The following is a 21,088-nucleotide window of genomic DNA, read 5'->3' on the forward strand; positions in this document are numbered from 1 at the left end:
TCCCTACTCTTCTCAACGAGCTGCGTGTGATGCCGCCGGCCCCTCCCCCGCCTCACAGCACTGACAGGCGGCCCAGTCAGTCCTCGTACAGCAGCCTCTCCCACCTGCAGCCCGAGAGCAGATCACCCCTCTGCGTACCGACGACAAATGATTTAGCACAGGCAGTGTGAAGGTATTTCCCTTGTACAGTCAAACCGATCTACTTCTACTTTATTTTAACAATTTATTTGGACCGTTTATTCTTTTCTTGTTCACATTCACATATATTTTAGTGACAGTTTCTGAACTTGTCTGAGTTTATTTCATATGAGAGATTACTGCACATTCACTAACGTTACACATCTATAATGATAGTTATATTTATTGGTGCAATTATAAATACCCCTTTATTAACCATAGGCTGTTAAACAGAAACGGTAGAACGTGATGACGTCAGTGATATGCAAATTGACGTATGACGTACCCCCCCCCCTTCAGCAGGGGGCCCCGTCAGCGATCCCTGCAGGGGGGCCTCCGCATTTTGCGCTACGCCACTGATGTTGGACAACATAATGTACTGTTGATGCTTTTTTTAGGCAAGAATGTAATTGTTTAGATCGTAACTATGCAGTTTATTTATAAGGACAGTGCCTAGTTTAAATATGTATCATTTCGGAAATTCAGCATGTTTGAAGCCATCAGCCAGTCATACTGAGCAGAGCAAAGACAGATGATGTTCTGCCATAAAATGGTGACAGAGACTGCATAATAAGTCCTTAGAAGACAAAAACTCTTAAAATGTGTACATTTTCGGTCGGTCGGTCAGTCGGTCGGTTGGTCGGTCGATTGATTGATTGATTGATCGATCGATCGATCCATTAAAAATCTAATTACTGCTTGTTCAAACTATGCATTTAAAATGTGTTGAAACTAGGGTTGGGCGAGGTCGACTAATTTAGCATCATATGATGTGAAACATCGCAATTGGATGATGGCATCGTCAATGTAGGCAGCAGCGAATTAATTATTTATATAACACACACACACACAAACAATACTTGAATACAAATTAACAATCCACCTGCACTATGTTTCTTTCAAACAAGGTAAATGTGACATGAAAATGTACATAAAATATCTTTCTGCAGCTGTGCCAAAAAAAATTAATTGCTAATGAATAATAATTGCAAATTATGTTAGGATTATTGCAGTTGTATTCTGTTGTTCTTAATAATAATGACATTAATGTTTCCAATAATGTTTATTGTCTAATGTTTAATTATTGGTGTTACTATAATTTTTGTCGTTGTTGTTAGGGTGAAAAATACTCCAACCTTTACTTTTTTCAAGTGAGGAGGTCTGAGATTAACTCATCTTAATGTAAAAAGAGTGCAGAAGTTCACAAAACTAATCTTTTTAACTTAATGAAGAAAATTTAGATTTAGCTTAAGTAAATGTGTTAAATGTAGTTATACAGAAACATTTACTGATTTTTGCCAACAACCCCCCCCCCCCTCCCCACCCCCCAAAAAAAACAAAAAAAAGTAATTTCAACTTTCTTCAAGTTGGATTTTTTACAGTGTATATAGAGGAAAAGAACAGCACATAATGGTTACTATTCATCTTTAAGATGGAAGAAAACTTCAAACTTGCTTCTGGCTCACTGTTGAGAAATGGCACTCATGCGGGTGTGACTTACGGGAAAGATCTACGACTTATGATGAACAATATATATGTTGATTTACTCTCTATTTGTCACCAATTATAGCTCTTTGCTTGTCACTGCAGAGGGATTAAGAACTGCACTGAGCCACTTCATAAACGAGTCAGACTCTGTGAAATAGGACTGAAACCCTAGGGCTAAAGGGAAGGCTTTCACTACAAGCTCCAGTAGTTACAAATTGGCAATAAAATGATGAAGCTGGCTATGGTCTCCCAGAGACGTGTTTTTATAGTGTGCTGAGAACAAAAGGTGGTTTTGAAAGACCCTGTAGAAAGCCTGAGGGTCCACCAGTGCGGTCATCAAGCCTTAATGTTAATAATATACAGTACACTGTACACGTACTGTACACACAGGCCATGCTAAAGCCTCATTCTGTGAAGTGCAAAAACCATATTAATTTGCTTGTTGCAATATTTTTAGTTTGTCTGCTTTGTAAAATGACCAAACTGCATGTTACAGATTTTAAGAGTTTTAGTATCACATCCACTTGGAATTAAGAATTCCAAACAAATAAACAAGTCCAAACAAACATGTGTTTGAACATTAAAAAATGATTATGAAAATTGTTAGTTGCATTAGTTGCTTTCATGTAAGTAATTCAAAGGTTTCATTAACAATTTATTAATTTATTTGTGCCAAACACAAAGTATAATGATTTAAAGAAAATAGCTTGTTATTCAATTCAATACAACTCATCTTTATTTCTATAGTGCTTTTACAATGTAATAGACCCTTCCAGGTTTCTCAGTAGTGGAAATCATCATAGTTGGGAAAATTTAGAGCGCAGTGAATAGGAGAGTGCAACAAATAATATTGATCTTATTTGCTCAAATAATAAAAGAAAAACTCCATAATAATTTTATAAAGATTTCAGAAAAAGGAAAAAATTGTGTGAGACTGAAGACGGCAGCCAGAGGAGAGAATAAAACAAATTTTATGTCCTGGCCCTTATACGCTACATTAGAAATATGCCGTTAGAAATGCCTCACACAAGCAGTAATTTGTCTTTTTGTAATTTAAAGCAAAGATATATAAATACATATAAATGTTCATACCTTTTTTTTTTATGTTTATACGTTTTTTTTTTTTTATGATATTAAAAGCTTTTAAGGCTTCAAGATGCTGATGACCATTAAACGCGTTATAACAGGCTTGTGAACAGGGTCCAAAGCACTTTTATAATGTGTTATGATGAAATTTTCCAAAAATTGTATATGACAACCTTGGGAGCATTCAAAATAATTTAAATTGTAAACTAATTATGCTTAAATAACCTTGGAAGACACATTTTTTTAGCAAATTTCTAATATTTAAGAGGGAAAATAAATTATATATGCAGAAATATATTATATATTATATAAATATGTATTATATAATTATATATTGAATTGAATTGAATTTTTTAATGTATTAAATTTGATGTATTAACGTATTAATTAATTTTAATAAAGTAATCAATTTAATTCCAACTTTTCCAATATATGATTACAATTGGGTTATTTTTAGACATATATTCAACATTTTCATTATATATATATATATATATATATATATATATATATATATATATATATATATATATATATATATATATAGAAAATTATTGAATAAATTAATTTAACGAATACTGTAATAATTGTTTAACTAAATGTTTGTTTATAGTAGTAAATACACTAACTAATGGACCACTATTTTAAAATGTCACCCAAATGTGGACATTTCAGCTCTTCAAATAAAAATCTATTTAGTTTGATATTGAAATAAAGTGACAGGCAAAAAAATGCTAATAAAAAAACAATAAAGTTTTTTTTTTATTAATATTATTACCCTATTGCGAACAGCATTTCCACTGTTCATTTAACAGATTACATAACAGCCAGGCTATTAGAATAAAACAGCAGCGAGGCGGCTCACTGGGTTTTGGACCAGAGCTCATGTGTTAGAAAGTCGGTGGGTGAAAGTGAGAAAAAAAAGAGGCTATCAGTATAACTAGCAGCTCTCTGCATATGACAGCAGCATGTTGCCAGTGTACAGTTTGACTTCAGCTTAGCATAATTCTCCTCTCAGTCAGTGGCGATGTGGGAACAGGGTGGCATATGCTGCCCCGCGCCTCGTTCTGGCAGCCTGGCGGTCTGCACATATTTGTAAACTGTGAAGAGGAGAAGAGGAGCAGGTGAAACTACAGCAGTCTGTCTCTTCTGTCACTCAGCATGGGTTTACACTACCATCCCCGCAAGCGCTATTGATACCGTAACAACTATGCCAGCATCACTGTGAAAGTGATGTCTCTATAATGACTGACCTGTGGTAGAAACAGATGGCCTTGATAGAGAAACTGTCAAGACTCCATCATATCAGAAAGGTTCTAGCATGTTTAAAGTCCACGTGACATCAACAGAAAGTTTTGTTGATGTTACTATCAGTATGTTAGTCTTAAGGATATCTATAAGATGGTGTGCTCCAAAACAGTAACAGAATTTACATTACAAAGATATAAAGCTTGCAGTTTGCACTTGAATTGATCAAAATAAAATAGTTATATCATATTCTCATCAAATCTTCAGACCAATCAAATGCTCTCTAGTATCTGACAGGTCCCGCCCTCACTTCTCATTTGTTTTGCATTTGATGTGCTTGAGCTCAACCGATCAAGAGTTGTGATAAAAACAAAATGCTATTGGCTGATTTTTTAAAGGGGGAGGAGCTATTATTTGTCCCGCCGTGTCTTTATTTTTCAGTTGAAGTTGTCACCCATTGAACAAAACTGCACATATCAAAGCACTTCACATGACTTTAAAAAGTCAATTAAACTAAGCAAATTTCTTCCTGCTCTCTCTTCCACTTTGTATTCACTCCAGCGCATGCATACACAGATTTTAGCATCTTTACAGATAGCTGGTCTCCTGAGTTCAACACTCAGACAAGCAGAACACAGGCTGTCAGATGTTAAAACACAAATAAAAAAAACACCCACCAAATTCTGGAACAAAGAAAAACCTTGGAGATTACACAAACAATATTCCACATAGACATTCAAGACTGCGCATGTCTGTGAGTGCATTTGTGTTTCTGTGAGGTTAGGATAGTTGATCATAAAAATTAGCATACTAATACATGTATTATCATTACATCAATTAGGACTGTGCAATATATTGAAATCATTATCGGGGTTATGGGGTAAGATCCTTTAAAATAATTGTATGTGCCAAGCATTTGTACGTTGCATGTGTAACAGAGGCCAGCTTGTGAAGTGCTGTGCAGGTAAACCTCACTTCTCTGATCTTAGCCTCCTTGTTAGAGTAACCGATTCCCATACGGAGAGTTGCTGTTCGATCAAAGCACGGAGTGGGTTGGGTGGTGTAAGACTGGTGGGGGTTACATTGGTGCCGTGACCGGGATGGGAGTGAAGTTTAGAGGGGTGAGTGTAACAGAGGCCAGCTAGTGAAGTGCTGTGCAGGTAAACCTCAATCCTCTGAACTCGAAAAGGTGCTCTAGTGACAGATGCTAGGGGCCACGGTCTTTACACTATTTGTTAGATCGACCGACTCTCATGCAGAGAGTTGTCGATTGGATCCCAGCTCAGAATAGGTTGGGTGGTGTTGGACAGGCGGAGGATACATTGGTGCCGTGAACCAGATGGCAGTGAGATTTAGGGGGGTGATTGTAGCAGAGGCCAGCTAGTGAAGCGCTGTGCAAGTAAACCTCCCTCCTCTGAACCTGAAAAGGTGCTCTAGCGACATATGCAAAGGGACATGGTTTTTAGCCTCCTTCTTAGAGAGACAGACTCCCATGCGCAGAGTTGCCTGTTCGATCCCAGCTCAAAGTGGGTTGGGTTCTGTATGACTGGCATGCATTGGCTGTTTATCTATATTTAACCAATCAGATGGGCCTTACTATCTTTATAATATTATGCTATTGACTAGACCGAGCCCAAAGGTGAAAACATTTCCGCAAAGCAGAGAGCTGAAAAATAATACTATTTAGTAAAGACAAAAAGGGAAAACGTTTTTTTTTTCCACATTGATATAGGTGTGCATAGGTTTTGTGAAATACATGCGTATTTCATATGATCATTACATGAACTTTTTTCAAAAAGAAAAAAAAATCATTTCTTAAGAGAAATGTTATATCACAAGAACTATTGTTATCACTTTCCCAGTACTGGGTTGCTGCTGGAAGAGCATCTGCTGCATAAAACATATGCCGGAACAGTTGGCGGTTCATTCCGATGTGGCTATCGCTAATATATATTGCTCCAATCTATTTATGCGAAATTTTGCACATGCATAAACCCAGCAGAGCTCTGCAATCTGCTGAACAACTTCTGCTTGGAAGTCCCTCGGTCAGATACAAGCAGTAAGGGTGACTGCTCTTATGCAGTGGCTAAACTCTTGAATACCCTTCCTCCTGACCTTCATATAATCACTGACCTGCCACTTTTTAAAGCCAAGCTTAAGACCCACTGGTTTAAATTGGCTTTTAATGCATAGCACTGATACTTTGTTATGTTTTAATGTTTGTTGATTTTTATTGATTATATTTGTGTTGTTTTGCATCGTCTCCTTTTCTGTTGTTTTGTATAATTTGCGTTTACTTGTGTAAAGCACTTTGGTGTAAAGCACTTTTAGTAGTTGTTGTAAAGTGCTCTGTAAATAAAAGTTGATTGATTGATTAATTGATTGATTGATTGATTGTTTGATTGATTGATTGATTGATTGATCGATTGATTGATTGATTGATTGATTGATTGATTGATTGATTGATTGATTGATTGATTGATTGATTGATTGATTGAAGGGACTAAGCCCAAGGAAAAGAAATGAATTAATTAATGAATATTGTTATCGCAATGATTAAATATTCTTAAAATTATATATTTATATAACACAATAATATTATATTACTTATATAAAAAGTTATTCGATTTTCAGAGTAACATACAATGTATGAAATGTGTTTGTCACAAAAAATTGTGATGGTTATTAATGCCAAGCTTTAAAAAATTATTACACATATAGTAGTGTACATGACTTGCATGCGCTATTCCAAGTTTTTGAAATACATATGAAACATTTAAGTACTTATACTTCGGTGCTGTTAAATGCTTCATTTTATTTGCCTGATGAAAAATCTAAAGTACGCAATTATTTTCATGGAACTCACAGCTAAAGTAGTTCCAGTCAGGTCTTGACAGTTTTAGGCCCCGATCACACCAAACACATTTACAGCAGCCTTTTCAAAACAGCAGTGAGAGTTTTGCATTCTGTTTAGGCACCCCGGGCATCTCGCTTTCTAACCGCCTGCTGTGTCTTGCATTTTTGGAGCAATCTGAGAGCCTGCAATTCTGCAAGTGTCAACTTTTTGCAGAAAAAGAGCCGACTTCACAAACAAGATTGTTGTGGTTGCCTAGCAACATAAAACTTACAGCGCACTGCTCTTTTCTAACATCAACAAAAAGGCAGAGCGCCTTACATTTTCTAAAAAGCGTGAACTGTCCCGTACAGTTCCATATGACTACTCTGAATAATTTAGATTTACATCCATTGAATTATTAGAAAATGATGAACACCCAGACTTATCACCACCCCATTGTGCAATATTTTCTAATAATTTATTATCTGATCATTAATTGTACCTTTTAAAATACATTTACCAATCTTTTTGTCACCAGATGGCATGTATTGGAGATGTGTTTTTTCCTTGTGTGTATGTAGGGTGGAAACAAGTGTGCTACCTGTGGTGAGACGATTGATAAAAGCATGTCTGTTCTCCAGTGAAGGGTGGCCTCTATGAGCTTGACAATCACAGTATAGATGTATATTTTGAATGGCCACACCATGTATGTTACATTGCTTGGTAATAACACACTAGTAGTAGCTATCAGTGTATGACAGGTTTTGGTAGTAAAATATACTTTCATTAATAAGCTATTTTTACTTTAATTACTTAATTAATTACTTAAACCTATGAAATTTTTTTTGTGTTTTTACTTGAGTACAATGGGAAATGAATACTTAAAATATTTGTGTTTTTTTTTATTTATGGAAGTAAATAAATCTTTTAAGGGTACTTGATTTCATCCTCCAGATGAAAGACAATATGAATTTGGGGGTAGGAACATAACAAAACAACTCACATGGTATAGTACATCAGTCCATCCTTCCATGGTGATGCACTGGAAGACTGTGAGGATGGCGAAGAGGATGTTATCGAAATTTGTGATGCCAAAATTGGGTCCTTTCCAGTACTCCGTACAGTTTGTTCCAACGGGACACGATCTTGAGGGAGGCTCAGCTCCACATGGATAATCAACAGCCTTTTCTCCTGCACACAAATTAATAGACAATAAACATTTATAGACCTAAACATCCAGTGCCCAAAACATAATTAAAACTTTCTAAGGAATTATTTACTAAACCTTACATTAGTAAGCACCAAAATTGATTTAAAATTTGTCTCCTTAACCAACCACATATTCCCTAGAACTGTTCTTCTCGTTTTCTAGATCACATCTTCCCTCCCTCCTTGCTTCCTATTAACAATCCTTATAATCCTCCATTCCTTCCTAGGTTTAATCTGGGGGTCCTAATCACTCTACCAAAATATTACAGAAACGGTACTCCCATTCTAAGTCTCTGAGAATCATCGTAGGATACCCAATCAACCTACCTACCTGTTCACTATCCTCTTACTTCCGTTCCCCTTCATCCCACTGTTCCCTTACAACAAGTCTAGCTCAAAGTGTGGTGTGGTCCATGCTGGTGAAATCACATAAAAATATTGAGTATATTTTAAGGGAATTTGGGAGGGAAAGCCACAGTATGTCATTTTCGCCACTAGAGAGAGTGTTATCACAACAAAAAGTATAGTTTAATAACGCTATCACTGTGGAGTGTGGAATTATGACAGCTTAATTCAGTACACCTTTTACCTTAATTACAAATAATTTCATAATTTAATAATACTTCATTTCAATCTTACAGACGTCCGAGTTTTTCGCAATTCCACGATCGCTGAATCCAACGCAAAATCAACTAAAAGTCGCAATTTATAATTAAAAAATTCTTAACTAAATGCAAAATAATTTTAAAAAAAATGGACGTGACCGGATTGAAGGACAATATTTGTGCTTTACATGTATGGCTGATAATTATGGTGTTTATGAATTCGATAAGTGATTTCGTTTAATTCTTTCCCTGCTATTAATGAGAGAAAACCAAAACGCTTCCCTGCAACGAGTTTTACAGCAATCGTGTTTTAGGTGTATTACGGTAGGGAAAGCCTTTCCTGAGTGAGGTACATGCCAGATGTTCCGGGGAGTAAAATCTGAGAGAGAGAAAAAGTAAGTTCGTGCATAAAAATTATACAGCCTTCCTTTTGCTTAATGCCTAATATTTTAAATCAGTTTTTAGTCCTAAAAATTTTAGACAAGACACTTATTTTTATGATTTGATTTGATGATGAGGATTGCACACCCACCATAGTAGGCTGCCTAATATAGTAAATAAGATTTTAAACAATTTTATATAATAATAATAAACAATAAATAAATACATAATAATATTTTTTATCGCAAAATTGTCCGCGGATTTCTGAGAATTACCACCACAAAATCTGTCATTTTTATTGCAAAAACAAATCACGAAAAAAACTGTAAAAAAAATAAATAGAGGTTCTAATCTTATACTTAAAATTTAGTCTTTTTATTGTTAGAAAACAGCCGTAGCGAACATCAAACCATCTCTGCAGTAAATATACAGCTGACTGGGTGAATTATCCATGGAGAGTCCGTGTAGGTGGAAATAAAGATACACTGCGTGGAGTGAAACCGGACACCGCGTGACTTCATGTGAAAGGGATCTATAGCATACAAGAGATAAGCAGGAAAGCTTTTATTATGCCACGATTCACTGCTTCTGTTTTTATTATATTAAATAAATGTTAATGTTATAATGCTGTTCTGTACAGTCTAATAAAATGCACAGCATATTAAAGCATGTCATTTCCTGGTTTTCTATAAAACCAAACCTAAAATCGGGGGTGTGTGATGTCATTAACGTACACAAAATGGTATGGTCAAGGTCACTAGTTAAAATTGCAAATTTTTCTGGATTTAAACAATCTTCAAAATGTTTGGGATAATTTAAGTACATCATCTAGCAAAATATATTACACTGTTCTAGGGATTTTTGTAAAAATAAATGGCACCATATGGAATATTTAGGACATAATTTGGAATATAATTTATAATAATAAAAAATTTATAAACAGGTAATATTAATTATATATAATAAAAATAATATAATTTTAAATGTATAAATATATTACAGTAGGTGACCAAACTCTTCTGCTAATGAATGTAACTGTTCACCAAGAAAAGGATAAAAAAATAATCCTAATTTTCAAACGGCAGGCTCATTTATGATGGGCACTATATGAACATTATAAGCCTATTTCAACAATCTTTACATATTTGAAGGGATAATTTCTCCAAGCAGCACTTCCAAACTGGACAAACGCACACACATACTCACACTTGCACATGTATACACACACACAGTGCGCACATGCACATACACACGTGCACACATGCGCACACACACACACACACACACACACACACACACACACACACACACACACACACACACACACACACACACACACACACACACACACACAAACACAGTTTCTCTCTGAGGCAAAGCACCTGCTGATGTTTCTGATTGAGGGGTGAAGCAGGCAGCAGCTGAGCACATGTTAGCAGCTCAGCTTCGTATTGGAAACCTCATTACCAGCACAAGCTAATTACACACGCTGTGTCAAACTGAAATAACCCGCGCACACATATTACATTAACAACCTGTCAAGGTCTCTCACGCCATGGACACAGAAATACAGTACATAAACACACAAACACGAGTGCAAAATAACACACACAAACAAAAACACAGCCTCCAGCTGAAACGGCAGAGCTTATATCCTCATCTCCAAGAACCGTGCTGTGCAGATACAATAGAAAAACATTTGTGCTTTATGCTTTTTCAAGAAGCGGCTGCTCTCTTTTTACCTCTTTGTCAGAAAAGAGCTTTAAAAATCACTCATTTAAACAACAAAAAAAGAGTCAGTGTGCTTGCCGTGCCTGCAGGGTAATTCATAAAAACATCTGCTTTATGATAGCAATCAATGATATTTTGCTGCAGGATTACTGTTTTAAAAAATGTAATTACATTTGCCTCTGTCGATCAATCATGTGTTTCGCTGGGGTGTACTGAAGTCTGTCAGACGTCCACTGGAATTGGTGGTGGAAATCAAAAGTTTATATTAATATCATTCTACAACCTGGCGTTTCCCAAACAACGACATAACTCGCAGCTGAACTGTCATAGTACAATGCATCATTTGGAAAAAGAACAATGCAGTGATGACTGTTTACCAAAACCGTAGCTTCTCAGTCACAGACCCTTTGTTTGAAGTTAGTTAGAACAATTTGCATAAATAAAGGAAGAGCCTTGAAGAACCTTCATTCAGAACAGGGAGCTGCAAAAAATAAAGCTTCCAGAGTTCTCAACTTCTCAATTCTTTTCACTCTTTACATTTGCATTTGCATTAACCTGATAACCATAAGCATGGACATCCACATCCTGAAGCGTTATTTGTTTGAACAGGTCAGCATTTAGAAGCAATTAAGAAGGCATTCAGGGATTCAACAAGAAAAGGCAATACACACAAGAAGTGCTAATTATACAAAGGAACTGTTAGTGGTCAGAGAATTAAGTGATTAATTGCTAGATTAAGGGGCAGTGTTTTTTGTGTGTGTGTGTCTCTACAGGTGGTTTGTCATGCCCACTCACCTTTGTGAGGTACACTAAGTTTTGGGTTGTAATGTAGTTTATGAATAGATAAAAATGTGTAATTCAGGGCCAGAATCTGTGGACATTTTTGCTACACAAAATCTGCACAGAATTTTGTAACCCAATAAATAAATAAATAAATGAGAATCTGCAGATTTATTCAGAATGATGAGAGTATAGTAACTAAAAACTTAAAACATAAAATAATGAATAACAAAGCAAGTCTCTGATATAATATAGGAAATATCACTTTACAAAATGATAAACATTGGCATATTAGTCAATAATATTACTGAAATGACTATTAAAAACCGAATAATATATAGAGGCCTTTAATATATATAGTGGGATAAAAAATCTGTGGAAATCTGCACATTTCTGAATGCACAGATTCTGTGTGGGCCCAGTAATGTTCTAATAATCAAATAGAACGTGGTTTTAGAGCATTATTATCTGCGTGAAGTATGTGTATGTTTTCATGACACCAAAGTGAGTTTCCCTCTGCTAATGTTTTTATTATCTTGCATAGTCTGAATTTGTCATTATTTTATGTGAGCTACAAAGGAATGTTTTGAATATTCTATACAGTGCCTTCATTGTTATTATCATATATTAGATGCTCTCACAAAAACCATTTGTCATTTGACATCAATAAAAAACTGTATGTTTCTTTCAAAAAAGGAAGCAGACTAACCTGTATCCACTTTGAAGCAGGTGAAGTGGAACTTGCCCATGTAAAACTCGACACCAATAATGGCAAACATAACGATGGCAAAGAAGAGCAGCAATCCGATCTGAAGAAGGGGAACCATGGCCTTCATGATGGACTTTAATACTACTTGAAGACCTAAAGACAGAAAGAATTTGGTTAATTGTGTTCTTCATACAACCAATCACTGGAAAACTGAAGTGTACAATATTTAGATACTTACTTGGTATTCCTGACACCAGTTTGAGGGGTCTCAGCACTCTAACGGCCCTCAACGTCCTCAAGTCGAACTGTGAACCCACTGTGGTCAAAATCCTGTCATACAAACAAAAACATAAAGAGTTCAATGGAAACCTTCACACACTCAGTTTAAAGCTATTATTAGGGCCAGACGGAATCAGCAGACATTTTTTGCTATTTCTGAGCAGAATTGTGTTAAAAATCTGCGGATTTATGCAGAATTATTTTGGAAGTATCATAAAAAAAACTTAAAATATGAAATAGAGCCCATAGAGTCACTTTATGAACAGAAAACTGAAAAAAAAAAAAAAACCTCCAAGACATCGTCATTGTAACATTTTACAAAAACATAAATTGTTAAGCTGGGAAAATGTCATTAAGTATTCAAACATTTGTCTGATGTATGAAATCATTCATGGTCTGTCATCCCCACCTATCATTCAGTTTGTAAACATCAGGAACACCACACACAGAGCAACACGAGGGGCAGCCCGAGGAGACTATATTGTCCCACTCCGGAAAAGTACCTATGGTAAGGGTGCCTTTTTAGTTACAGCTGCACAGGAGTGGAAATCTGTCCCTGGCAACATCAGAGATATAACCTCCTTTAATATGTTCAAAAAACATTTAAAAATCTGGTTTATAGAGAACCAGAAGTGTCATCATTCCTATTAGAATGAACCTAGCATGTTTCCATTTGTCCCTACCATCTTAATGATTTGTTGTTTAAATGAGTTTCAACTATTTTTAGCTCTAATACAAAACGTTGGTGTTTTCGTTTAATTTGTATTTATTCATTGTTACTCACATCTACATAACTATGTCTATTTTAGTACTTCTTAACTATTTTTGATTGTATAATTCTTGTATTGTTTTTAGGTTGTCCAGGGACAACAGATGGAAAAATTCTGGTGCATTTGCGGAAATGCCAATTACTGTACACTGTCCCTGCCAAATAAACAAATAAATCAAAATAAATTAATAAAAAGTAATACCTTTTTAACTTTTATTTAATTTTTACGATGCAAATAAGGGTTGGGCGATGTTGACCAATTTGGCATCAAACAATGTCTAATGTGAAACATCGCGATGGACGATGTCATGGTCGTCGTAGGCAGGGGATGTTGTTAAATATCAATTAATTAATAACGAATTCATTAATTGTAGCCCACCGTTTTCACTACCTGACCCACATGGTCTTTGCTTTACCTATAACCAAACCATAAATAAATAAAGTTACAAACAAACAACCACCTGACCTGTCAATCACATTTTTTTGGTGGGACTCTGGCATGAATAGGCACAGAGATCTGTGTCGTTCTAATGGCTTTTCCCACAGCTGGTGGAGGAGACTAGAGTTCAGTTGGAGTTAACTGTTGTGCATACATTTTCATTGTTTTCACTGCAAGATCCTCACCGTGTGCGCGTATTTAGGAGACATTTATGCAGAATACACCTTTGCACCTAAAAACGCACTTAGGAACAAATTAAAACAGCTGTTATGTGAACTTGCTGAAGTTAAAAAAGCCCACAATGCTTGCCCCGCCTTTGTGCTCTTCTTATTGGCTCAATGCTCTAGAACTGAATGCGAATGATTGGTTAATATCAGCTGTCAATCACTCAGTCAATGCCTTCTGCCTTTAGATGACAGGGGCTACAACTGCAAAAATGTGAAGTGCTGAAGATGAAAATAACACTGACAGATTTTGTTTTAGAAAACACCTAGAGTTACTAATAATGGCACATCTTATTAGTGATCATGTGCTGAATGCTAATCCACCATTTACACTTTTCCAAGAGTGGATAAAACTTTCAGTGGCTTCAAGTCGACTATCCGCAACGGATCAGCTATGAAAATGATTAAAGCCGTTCACTGTAAAGTCTGTGGGATGGGGTTTGCAGGTAACAATGTTTGCCACAACACATTTTAAGCATGAGAGGTGTTTTATAATCCTTAATTTAATCCTCACGATGCTGTCAGCCGTGCAAGCGGCATCTATATGTAACATTTAACACAGCTCGTGAAAAGACTGTTATTGCTATTAAGATGACATGCAAATAATAAATTATATATCAATATAAATGTGGGGCGGGGCAATGGATCGAGATGCCGGCTCAGCATCGCGAAGTTCGGCGATGTCTATCAGCACAACCCTAATGCAAATCCAGTTAGATCCACTTTATTTCATAAACAAAGCAAGCCTATCATATAATATATCTACTAAAAGACAGAAAATATTACTTTACAAACTGTACTGTAAATAAATCATATGAATTAGTCAATTAAATTACTGTAATTAATTTAAAAACTGAATAAATATAAATTTACACACATTTACACAGGTAAATAAACAGAATCAAAGATGGGCTAAAGAGCTGCTTGCTTGTAGGCCTGACTATTATGCAAAAATTCCTTTTATAATTACTTATAATTATAATTCATTTTATTTATACCATTTTATGTGATAATTCAAAATTATTATTATTATTATTATTATTATTATTATTACTACTACTACTATTATTAATATTATTAGAGATAGTAGTAGTAGTAGTAGTAGTAGTAGTAGCAGTAGTAGTAGAGTAGCAGTAGTAATTATCACTGTAGTATTAGTATTATTCATTTATTACAATTAAACATCAATTACATTTTATGAATTGTTTTACACATTCACCATTAATACTACTTTTGGTTTCTGAAATGCTAGCAAAACAAGAGAATTAGCAATAACCAGCAAAGCAAGCAAGAAAACAAAAAAAGTATATCTTTAACTCGCATCTCCGACTGTATCAAATGACTAGATCTGCCTTTTAGGTCAGTGACTCATGTACGGTCGCCATCGCAAGAAACCTCACTCAAGCAGCCTGTCATCTTGCGGTGTTGCGTGTGTTTATGTTCTGGGAAATCAGCATAACCTAATCTAATCTAATCCCATCATCACAGTGACACTGGCGAGATGACAGCCATTAGACGTTGCCAAGGCGATGGTAGTGTGGAGCGGAGCACATGTGCCCGCGTGTCCTCAGAGCACTGGAGTGGAACCAGTCGAACACTGTGTGTGTGCAAATGTGCCACTGAATCACATTGTCCCATTAAGACAATACACTGCAGGTGAATAGGGTAAGACATAAATACTAATAGTTCACTATCCATCACCACGCTTGCCTAGTTGATTGATTACATTAAGAACAGAAAACATTATTTTGTGTTCCAGGTTTTCTAGAATGTTTTGTATAAATATGTAAATGAGCATTATATTTGCAAATTTGTACACATTTCGAGCACAAAAGGATTCTTTTCATGCAGTTTTTTGCACAACATAAATACCACAATACCTTACTGTATCTATGATTTGTAATTGAATGTTTATCACTTATCTTTCTCTTTTTAAATTTGTGATGCAGAGCACTCGGGTTCCAGAAAGTGGTTCGACAAAAGATAAAAAAAGAGCAATGTAAAATCAAACACTATTGAAAATACTATTAGTTTGATTTAGCGAAGGATTTAGGTCAGCGGTTCGCTATTTTATCAGTGCTACAAGCCCTGGATGGACGTGTATTAGAAACATACAACAAAACATACCTTAAAGTCTCCATAAATCAAAACTAACCATATGATTTTGTTAGCAAAACAATGTTTGCACTTCTAATCTTTAACTAAAATCTGAAAATGCACTTTCTGTTTTTTTGTCAGATTACATATATCTTAGGAATTGAATGTGGCTAACGTACTTAACCACGCCCCTCCAACTGTCAGTTTTGACAACAAACAGAAATGGTGAGGAGGAGGTGTCTGTTAGGTTATAATAACTTTTAAACTCATTTCCTGATCTTTCTGAATGAAATGCTTACTTTACTACATCCAATCAGCTCCTAGCAGAAAAAATAAGCCACGCCTACTGTTATCTCATTTAATATTCCATTTCTTTAGAAACTGCATCACAATACGAAAAAAAGGGTTGCAGCCTCTAGTTCATGTGGAATTTAAGTAACATATTTCAGATTCACCAAAATGTCAACAGTGCCCTGTACAGGATTCATTCATTCATTTTCTTGTCGGCTTAGTCCCTTTATGAATCCTGAGTCGCCACAGCAGAATGAACCGCTAACTTATCCAGCAAGTTCTTACGCAGTGGATGCCCTTCCAGCTGCAACCCATCTCTGGGAAACATCCACACACACATACACACATACACACTCATACACTACGGACAATTTAGTCTACCCAATTCACCTGTACCGCATGTCTTTGGACTGTGGGGAAAACCGGAGCACCCGGAGGAAACCCACGCGAAGGCAGGGAGAACATGCAAACTCCACACAGAAACGCCAACTGAGCCGAGGTTCGAACCAGTGACCCAGTGACCTTCTTGCTGTAAGGCAACAGCACTACCTACTGCGCCACTGCCTTGCCCTGTACACTGTAAACATTTAACGAAACATACCCGGAGCAACGTATTTTACTTCTTGCATAAAGTAGCCTAAGGTTCGTATTTACAATGAGCCTAGGTTGCAAAATATTTTAAGCCCAAAACAAAAGAGAAAACTATGAGCTTTTAAACAAAATGTTTTTTGTTTTTTTTATCTGTTAACTCTGTATGTAGCAGTTTGTGCGGATCAGGATTACATTGGACTTTTAATGAAATTACTGCATATAGTTCAGATAGTTTAATTTTAAAGTATAAAGTAAAAGTAAGGATCTGCACTTCATCTTTGTGTAATTGTGCTACATAAAACATCCCTGCACAAATCACAAACAGCAGACAGGCTGATTAAAAATGAAAATTCACTCCCTTTCAGCATCCTTTGTTTAGTGCTGTAAACAAAGCATCTGAACTGGTATTTAAATGCATAGTTCAACCAAAAATTTTATTTTACTCATTATTTACTCACTCTCACTTGATTCCAAACCTTATATCTGTTTCTTTACGCTGAAGAAGATTTGAAGAGTTCAGATGCAAAAACCTCTAAATGACTCTGAAAATTTCTTCTGAAATTTGGCAAGCTCCTGTGTGTATGTTCAGTAAGTCCACTTTTAAGGTAAAAATAGGTTCTTTGCATTGCCTTTAAAGTCAAATAGCAAAATAAAATATTGAAGGCTGAGGAAAAATGCTCATTCTAGGAGAATTTTCAGATGGCACTCAGAAGTTTTTGCATCTGAACTCTTCATATATTAAAGAGTGTTGAATACCAATAACTAGAGACATTCAAAGTAGGAATGAACAAATACTATGGAAGTCAATGGTAATGGTTTGCCAGCTTAAACAAAAAGAAATAAATTTAAACAGATTTCGTACAAGTGGAGGTTGATTTTATGATGACAGAAAGTTCTGTTTTTGGTAAACTATTCCTTTAATATGCAATATACAACGACAATCTAAGAACAGCCAGTTTCTCTGAAACTGTTCAAGAGATGCAAAAAATATAAAAATAAAAATCAACAGATGCACAATTATGCTGAATCAAGTCCATGTATAGTACATTAAGTATAAACAAACTCTACACTGTAAAAACTGATCAATTAGTCCTGACAGCATAGGTTTTATTTATTACACTAAGTTAATCATGTTCTAACTTAACTTTATAAGTTATGCAAGCTGTTTTAAGTCAGATTACATAATATAAGTTCAATGGACTCATAAGGTTAAATTGATTCAGCTTAAAAATTTAGGGCAACCAGGATTTTTTTTACAGTGTGGCTTTAGATAGATTTTCAATAATGAAACGATCAAATATCCTTCTTTTTTTTCAAAGCATGATCACATAAACATGAGCTATAACAAAATCTGCTCAAACTCAAGTCTAATCAATACAATCTCAGTTATGCGCTGTTGTAAATAGTATGAAATGCAAAATATTTGTTGAATTCTTCAGCATCTATGTCCTCTGCTAACACTCTGTTTAAATGCTTCAAATATTTCCAGTGCAATTTATGAAAAAAAGAATGCAAACATGCAGTGCAATCTATGCAAAAGAATGAAAAAATAAAGTCACTAAGTGCAACTCTAAACTTCCTATAAAATCACAACCATCAACTTGAAGTCGGTAAACCCCGAAAGCTCATAAAAAAGTCACAGCTTTTATATTTGGCAGAGGAGCATCTTTCTTCATTGGCGCTTGATCTGATTTGTTGGTAAGAGGAGAAAAGAGGGTGAGAGACTGAAGGAAAGATGGATGTGTGGAAAGGCAAGAGAGGATATAGGAGGAGGATCATGCAGAGCAGACATGCCCCATTAAATATGATAGAGCTGCTGCAAAAGCCCCCGCAATCTATCCAGCTCACTGCCCAAACAGAGGAGAACCGACATTAGACAAAGAAGAAGTCTTGGCAAAGTTTGACACGTTCTTCTTTTTTTAATGAAGTTGACCTTTTCTGGAAAATTAAATTTTGTTTGGCGAGAACAGCGCCCTCTGCTGGAGCTCTCTGAGTGTGTGCATATTTCACACACAGTATTGCATATTTCAGATTAAATAAATGCCAAACAAAAAAAAACTAAAACAAGCACTTTACAGTATAAAGAAGAGATGAATAATATAAAGAGAAAGTCATTACATGCAAACATACATTGTGAGAAAATGTGCAACACTTGCTCAATATGATTATTAATAGATAATAAGGATGTCAGATACTCTTTATTCTGTCCATTATTTATGGTTAGATAATGTATTTTGCTATCCTTGTTGAATCTATGCCATGAAGGATTAAGATAATTCTCAAGGTAAAAGTGTACAAGTAAGGTGTACCTAATAAAGTGACCGGTAAGTGTAACTGTCCAGTGTAAACACATACAACAAGTAACACTTTTCAATAAGATCTTATTAAATGCTAGTTTATGCATGGCTTATTAAGATAACAATATCATGCATGTTCATTATCACAATGTATTGTATTATTGAATATCAGCACATGTATAGATGCTATATATTGTCTCTGATGTACGGGGTCTTGTCGCAAATATGGTTCTCGGGCATATTTCCTGTGCCTGAGCTCGATGCCCTCATGTAGAGATATATTCTGTCATCGATAAGCGGGATATTAAAAATCTCTCCTCTTTGCTGGCAGCCTCTCTGCTACATTCAAAATAATAATGGCCTTTTTTTCTGCAGGTCTCTCTCCAAACCTCAGGCAACCAAAGTCCTATCTTACAGCAAGAATCCTATAAGATGAGTCTTTAGAAAGCTTATATAATACACAATCGTATTATAAGCCAAACAGATTGGTCATCTTTTCCGATAGTGAATTAGCTGGCAGATAGTCCATAGGCATACTTGACGGCTATGAAAGTGGTGGTTCTCATGGTGTGAATAGTGTTGCAGAAGATACACTAAATGGTAATGATTTTAGTTTTTACTCTGAAATCGCTTGTTAATTTCAAATACACACAAAAAGAAAGAAACAACTACTACACTGAAGTAAATGTTCAAAACAAATACTATAAATAAAATTGAATACAAGAATGTGTAAATAAATAAATGTATTTACATTCATTCATTTATTTTATTTTCAGCTTAGTCCCTTTATTAATCAAGGGTCGCCACACAGGAATGAACCACCAACTTATCCAGCATATTTTTTACGCAGTGGATGCCCTTCCAGCTGCAGCATCACTGGGAAATGTATTTATAATAAATGTATTTTTATTTAGTTATAAAAAAGAAAATGTTTAAAATATTAAAATTATTTTTAAAAATGATAGAAAATATTAAATAAAAGCATATAATTAAATAAAATAGATGAAATAGATTTTTATAGCAAAACGTTTGCCATGTGAAATCAACCTGCCATTTAAGAAACTTCTGATTTTCAGAAATACAAGTTTTAAAATATTTTGGTAAATTGCCTCCAAAAAAAGAGGTCATGTTACTCCAACAGCCACTGCATGTTTATTTTGTTAAGGTAATTTTTTTATGTAAGAGAAAACCCCACAGTGGCTTATCCTACTGCAGCAAACTACAGTTTTCTTTTTGATATATTGTGAATACATCTAATTTGAATCTCTAGATGGAAACATAGCTAATTACACATATTACTTGAAATGTTTAGGTAATCAAATATTTCATTGAGGTACCAATATGGCCCCTTTAGGTATAAATGTGTAACTTTAGAGAGCAGTACCTAGTATTTCTGAGCGTGTGCAAAACCCCAAGTGCCTGAAAAACACTTCACAGTAAGGTTGTTTTAGTTAATGCATTTACTAACAATAACAAACAATAAAAAATACACTTATTACAGTATTTGTTCATGTTAGTTATTGCTAGTTAATAAAAGTTCATTGTTAATTTATGTTACCTCATGGTGTGTCAACCTAGTGCAAGCAAGCATGAATTTGGATTTTAATTATGCATTAGTAAATGTGGAACTATGATTAATTAATGCTGTACAAGCATTGTTCATACCAAGTTCATGTTAGTAAAAACATTAACTAACATTAACTAATGAAATCTTATTGTAAAGTATGACCAACTATGTTAATGACATCAATGCTTAATTGTCCATCAAAAGCTTTAATGGATTTGAAGAATAATCAATCATTCAATCGTAAATTAATTTTTGGCACTCCCAATAGAAACTGAAAGAGAGGC

At 35.2% G+C, this 21,088-nt stretch overlaps 1 protein-coding gene across 2 annotated transcripts in view; it reads right to left on the reverse strand.

Moving 5' to 3' along the window:
• The window catches only part of cacna1bb (calcium voltage-gated channel subunit alpha1 Bb), a 259,390-nt gene that overhangs the window by 144,138 nt on the left and 94,164 nt on the right, over positions 1-21,088 (reverse strand). For both annotated transcript variants that reach the window (XM_087300946.1, XM_087300947.1), the window contains exons 6-8: positions 12,489-12,580; positions 12,251-12,403; positions 7,839-8,026 (exon numbers count right to left, since the gene is read on the reverse strand). In XM_087300946.1, the coding sequence (XP_087157072.1) occupies positions 7,839-8,026; positions 12,251-12,403; positions 12,489-12,580 (433 nt within the window). The remainder of the gene's footprint in view (positions 1-7,838; positions 8,027-12,250; positions 12,404-12,488; positions 12,581-21,088) is intronic.

The sequence above is a fragment of the Danio rerio genome, chromosome 21 (assembly GCF_052040795.2).
Source record: "Danio rerio strain M-AB ecotype USA chromosome 21, GRCz13ab, whole genome shotgun sequence".
In the NCBI taxonomy this organism is placed as follows: Eukaryota; Metazoa; Chordata; class Actinopteri; order Cypriniformes; family Danionidae; genus Danio; species Danio rerio.